Here is a 5,910-nt window from a genome sequence, read left to right as displayed (position 1 = left end):
TCCAGGGAAAATAGAATTACACATGTGAAATTTCTGTAATAAGTCAAAAAATGACATGGAAAAGCCCATTCTCCCCCCCTTCAGAGATTTCATTTCCGACCAAAAACACACGGATTTCGTTTCCCTGGGAAACTAGTGCAAAAAGAAGGGCAAGCAGTTTCCCTGGAAACCTTTTCCTACGCAAGTGAACAATCCAGAAACAGTCCAGGGAAACCTTTTCTTGCACAGATTCCTGGGAAACATTTTCTTTTCCTTTCTAGGGAAAACAAGTGAACAGAGCCTAAAGGAAATATAACTAGTAATACAAACAAAATATATGCAGTTTTTTGTAGTATCTTTTATTTCAACCAAGAGCATCTATGCAAGGTGCTGTACTGCTGCTAGAGGATCAAAAGAACAGAACTTTAAGCATCCCAAGAACCATCAGCTGGCTTGAGATTTGATCTGTGCCTTTTCTTTATTTTCTTCAGACAACCGGAAAATATGCACACACATTTTGAGCTTACCCACAATCTCAAATATGCAGGAATCTCCTTCTTCAAGATTGTTACCGCGTGCAAAGGCAGTCCACCCACCAGATATAAAGTATCTATCATTATTGTAAACAACAAGATGCACTTCCCATGCCTTCCCTTTCGGAACTTGGAGGATCATCTTGACTCTTTCATTAGGAAGATGTGCCCTCGCGAAACAATTTGGTATGTCCTGCATAGGTAATAGCTAATCAGTAGAAATAAGTTACTGAGAACAGCAGCATGCAAGTCAATCATGATCTAAATTTACTAACTAAAGCATTGATTACTACACATGTAGGAATGCTAATTTCCTCTTCTTCTTTTTCTGATGAATTCCAAAAGGTGAAAACCAGGGAGGGGGAATAGTTTATTGTGTTCAACACAACACTTCAAGCTTACCTACAAAAACAAAAAAGAGAAGAGGAGACATACACGCCTTTAGATATTCACCACAAGAAAATTCTGCACCAAGCACCAATCTGGAGTAACAAGCCCCAACTCATAAAAATGACTTACTATTGAACTTTTTCATAAAAAGAGAAAAAAGCCCATACAGACATCACCAGCAGTAGCCTAGATCTCTTGAAGAACTCTATCAGCTTTCTAGAGAAATATCATGGCTAATGAGAACCAAGAAAGTCCCAACTAAGTTCCTCTTATTATTATGTTTATCACTCTCGTACTTCCTCTATCCCCCCCTCAATCCCCCAACACACACACATGCGCATGCACGTTCGCGCACACACGCATGCACACACACACACACACCCTAAAAAAAAGAAATTTGACCATGAAATTTCAGATGGAGCAGTCTTAATCTCCCAACAATTCATTAATACGATCCATCGCGAAGCACAACCCTATTACTTCCAGCATTCTTAATCCTAAATGCCGCATAGCACCCTAAATTTGGACTATGTTCATGAGGAAAGTGCCCAAGTGATGCAAAGCTTGGTTGAACCTCTTCTCTTCACTATTTTACTCAAATTATTCCAAGTTCATTGTGTAAAATATAAAGTACTCTATACACAAACTTTGATTAAAACATTTAGTAAAATCATAAAACTTTACCAAAATTCCCAAGTCTTCACTCTAGCATATAAGCTGCCATATTTGAGCATCTGCCCATAATTTTTTGCTTGATAGTTTGATATTGAGACTACTTAAGTTATTGAAATGCTGGAAAAAGTACTATTAATTTGTGGTTCGTACTTGGAACAACTTCTTAAAATTGATGTCCAAACCAAGCCAGGGTCTCAGCCTCTCAAAGCCTTTGAGAGCCCTGGACTCGTTAATTGGGTATAGTGTTCTAATCATCAATAACTGGCCAGCAAGCTTCATGAATAATCAACAAATCTCACAACATGTACTAAAATGGCATACAATCAAAACACAATCCAAGCGTAGATAATAGGAACAAACCACGTTTTGATACATTTTTTGTCTATCAAAGGGATACAAGCCAATGCCCAAAACAGCAGATTTACAGCATTACCTCTCTACTAAAATATGCCTTTTATTACAATTGTCGTTACAAGCACAGTAGCACTCTTGTGAGGTAGAAACGGTTTCTAAGTGGAAGATGCAGAAGATATGACACACCTAATGTTTGCAGAAGCTCCAAGGATGATATATGAGGGGCTAGATGGGAATTTTTTCACTCAAAAGGTGCATAGCTTCAAAACACATTTGTATGAGATATTTTTGTGGTGAAATATATTTACATGATGAAAGGTTTTACAATATATATGTCATCAGAACACTCGTGCCACATATCGGTTTGATGGAGATTAAAGGCCAAAATTAAAAATGAACTGGATGGCATAAAAATTTGCAAAATATACTCACCACAATGAATCCCCTGCGCACTTGACGTACAGACATAATTTTCGTAAAGAATGGAAAATCAGAGGTAAAGGAGCTGGCTCTTTCCTGGACTTTTCCTTTTTCTTCTAATGGAAAATCAGAGGCAAAGGAGCTGGCTCTTTCTTGGACTTTTCCTTTTTCTTCTAATGGAAAATCAGAGGTAAAGGAGCTGGCTCTTTCCTGGACTTTTCCTTTTTCTTCTAACATCACTTGCTCCCTTCTTTGCAAATAATGAACTCTTCCAGCAACACTAGCAGGCATGTCAAGATCCCTTGTTTCAATCCTTACAGCCCCCTCTGGTTTAGGGGATGGGTTACATTTGCCTGCATCATGCAAACAATGGTTAGCTAAACCTGATGGTAGATTTAGAAATGGAAGCAACTAACAGAATGACGCAGTTGGATTCGGAAGCGTTATTCGATGATCTCGAAGATTGGATAGATCTAAGATTCTAAATTTTTTCCTCTTTTTTTATTTTATTTTTTTGTATAGAATGATAGATCTCAACCTACGCCACGAGCGAGGACACGCACGAGCTCGATCAAGCATGAAATCAAAGTGATAACATTCTTGCATTCAACACGAAATTGAGAAATGAGAGATATGGAACAAAGATTAAGACACTAATCTTCAAATCTCATAATCCTAAGAGAAAAGATGAAAGATAAAGCGAAGAACCAAGTTCAATCTCAAATTTCTTTCAAAAGAGAATCTTAGTCCAAAAATTTCAATTCCAAAAACTTCTACAAATGTGAGGGAAAGAGGCTTCATATAGGCAGACCTGAATACATCATGAACTTCCTAAACCACCCCTAATGAAACCAGAAAGACCATTAAGGATAATTACAACACGTAAAATGTCTAAACAAGACATCAAATGGACAAGCAGAGACACCTACACTAAAGGGCTATGTAGGAGTTGAAGTGTATCAAGAGGATGCTCCTGCATCACAAAAGCATTAAATGACACAACTTAAAATGAATAGTCACGCCTATGTTATATGCATACATTCTGACCTTAAATAGATAATTATTCCAAAGAACTAAGAAGTTCAATATGAAATAATAGTCACTTTTTTCTATTTTTGAACTGCAAAATCTAATCTTATGTCCAGCTTTCGCATACATCTACAATCTACTGGCAGGGCTGTTCATGGAGCAATTAAGTATTATTAAATACAAATACATGAATACTTATTTGGGTAAGGAAAGTCAGAAAATCAAGAGAACATTAAAGATACATAATCCCTGTCGCCTACGTGAAGATAATTGGAAAAGATCATCAAAATGATAAAGTTGATATCCTACGTTGGCAGTAATTCTTCATGTGCATTAGATGCATGGAATAGAATTTCTTTTCCAGTGTATAAATCTTCATAAACAGATATGAATATTATAGTTCAAAGTAGTTTCTTCTCCATACCTTGAAACAAGTCACTTGGATGCCTTTTCAAGTCAAATTTGCAAGCTTTCTGCTGAGAGACAACGGGAACAAAATTCAGAGACTTCCTTGGCGGCCTACCTCGTTTTTTAGGTCCATGGAAGAAAGTTTGTTCTTGAAAATTGTCCCTGGAAAAAATGTCTCCTCTCTCACACGCAGTTTTCCTCGGCAGCCTACCTTGTTTTTTAGGCCCATGGAAGAAAGTTTTTTCTTGAAAATTGTCGCTGGTAAAATTGTATTCTCTCTCACACGCAGTTTTATCAAAAATTAGTACAGTGAAATGCATATTTCCATCGTATCTAAAAACTAGAAAATCAGAGACCCTTAAGAAGTGGGCTTTGGAAAATTCCTGCCAACCATCCTGCAAATATGTACCATTGATTTTTTCACTCAATTCCACATGCCAAACCTTACTGCTAGGACCCTCTAGAATGGCTCTTCTTTTAGATGATGCTTCCTTTGGAATATGCTTCATGAAAGCAGGTGGAATCCTCTACAAAATTAAAAACAGTTACCATTTCAGCTTACCATTTGGGGGTCAGAATAATGGGTTATTTTGCATTTTCCAATTTTTAACTTCCTGGATAAATGAAAAAGAACACAAATAAAAAGCAAAAAACAGTAGTAACAGAAAAGACCCTTAAATCAAACAGGTGCAACATCAATTTCATAGAAAATTTAAATACAGTTAGTTACACTTTGAGCACACCAGTGGGGGATCAGAATAATGGGTCATTTTGCATTTTAAACTTCATGGATAAATGAAATATAATACAAGAACAGAAAGTTTAAAAAAAAAAAAAAGTGGTTCAAAACAAGCAGAAGCAAAGGAGGACAGAACAAACCCTTGAAGCAAAGCATTGATTTCTTAGCAAAAATTCACCCATTCTAAATCAAATACGCTACAATTAGCAATGAAAGATCCCATCCAAATAAAGCAAAACCTAAGATTGTCATCTGAAAATAGAGAAAAGAAATACTAGACGGTGGGAGAAGTCTCCCAATAGAACTTTGAAGAAATGAGGCTTCCTTTCCAAGCTGCTTCTACGTGGCCTTGCCATTCTCCAATCAAAAGAAGGATATGAAGTGCTGTGAAATCCCTCCTTATAGGAATCGAATTCCTTTCAGTCAGAAGCTGCATTTGGGGACTGAGATGAAAGAAAAAACAGGTATGGGCAAGTGGCATCTCCTTACCAAATCTCAAAAAAATAGTAAATGAAGCCACTGTCGTTTAATTCTTATGGGCCCCGCTACGATTGCACGAACAGCATTTCTCATAGAAGATGTTTTTCTCGGAAAACAAATTCTTTCCTCAAATTCGAGGGAAATAATATGATTATGATTGATTTAGAGAGACATCATTATAAATTTAAGGACCCTCTAAATAAAAATTGAATATGGTTTGTTCAAGTAATATATCTTATTGGGGTTAGACTTATAGCTCAATGGTTGAGGCTTTATATCTTAACTTTGATGTCCCAGCTTACCTACCCAAAAAAACATATAGGTTATGCTTATGTGTAAAAACAAGTAGAAGATTTTAGAAATATTTTTCCTTTCCAAACTTTTCCAGAAAATTCCTACAATCCAAAGATGGCCACAATGTAACTTAGTAAACAATTGTGTTATATTTCTGAAATATCGGTTGGGTGGTAGTTTGCACTCTTTACACTAAAGAATGGCGTTGTATAATCCAACAGACTTGTTTGCCATCGAATAGATTTTTTTTGTATGCCTATTTTACCTTCATTTCCCTCCATTGTCCTCATCTTCTCTAAACAACCGCTCGTCCTGTGTGTGTGTTTGTTGTTCACTCGTCCCGCGTGTGTGTTTGTTGTTCACGTGAGTGGTAGAGACAACCACCATCTTCCGCAACCCATGCACCGACGTTCTACGTGAGAACCCTGCGTGTGGAAGGTAAGTTATATCGCTTAACTTTTCTCCTCCTCTTCGAAGAAATCGGCGAAGAAACCATGTGGAGTAAATATGGAAGAAATCGGTGAACAATGTGGTCAAAAAATTAAAACAAGTTATGAAAATATCGGGTCGAGTTGTAATTGGGAAGAAACCGTGTCGGATGGTGAAAAA

At 37.0% G+C, this 5,910-nt stretch overlaps 1 protein-coding gene across 3 annotated transcripts; it reads right to left on the bottom strand.

Moving 5' to 3' along the window:
• Positions 1 to 313: 313 nt before the first annotated feature.
• Positions 314 to 5,016, bottom strand: LOC143852773 (B3 domain-containing protein Os01g0723500-like). Of its 3 annotated transcripts, none has more exons than XM_077362367.1 (4): positions 4,668 to 5,016; positions 3,805 to 4,315; positions 2,364 to 2,704; positions 314 to 705 (listed from the first exon to the last, which is right to left on the bottom strand). In XM_077362367.1, the coding sequence occupies exons 1-4, from the start codon at positions 4,707 to 4,709 to the stop codon at positions 424 to 426; spliced, it is 1,176 nt and encodes a 391-aa protein (XP_077218482.1). In that variant the 5' UTR covers positions 4,710 to 5,016; the 3' UTR covers positions 314 to 423. The 3 variants fall into 3 exon arrangements, with proteins under 3 accessions (XP_077218482.1, XP_077218484.1, XP_077218481.1); XM_077362369.1 differs by having other exon boundaries at positions 4,767 to 5,016; XM_077362366.1 differs by having other exon boundaries at positions 4,803 to 5,016.
• Between the last annotated feature and the right edge of the window lie 894 nt (positions 5,017 to 5,910).

This window comes from Tasmannia lanceolata, unplaced genomic scaffold (assembly GCF_043159265.1).
Source record: "Tasmannia lanceolata isolate RefF3 unplaced genomic scaffold, GAP_Taslan_0.1 ptg000019l, whole genome shotgun sequence".
NCBI lineage: Eukaryota > Viridiplantae > Streptophyta > Magnoliopsida > Canellales > Winteraceae > Tasmannia > Tasmannia lanceolata.
Note: the sequence above shows the minus strand (reverse complement) of the source record. Positions and strands in the feature narration are given on the sequence as shown.

What these genes read in the sequence shown, in the direction of transcription:
- LOC143852773 (XM_077362366.1), bottom strand. Translation starts at nt 4,883, where the DNA reads ATGGCAAGGCCACGTAGAAGCAGCTTGGAAAGGAAGCCTCATTTCTTC. An exon ending in TCCAAGTGACTTGTTTCAAG is followed by an intron (nt 2,705 to 3,804) that starts GTATGGAGAAGA and finishes TGCATGATGCAG; the next exon opens with GCAAATGTAACCCATCCCCT. An exon ending in TGCGCAGGGGATTCATTGTG is followed by an intron (nt 706 to 2,363) that starts GTGAGTATATTT and finishes TTACCTATGCAG; the next exon opens with GACATACCAAATTGTTTCGC.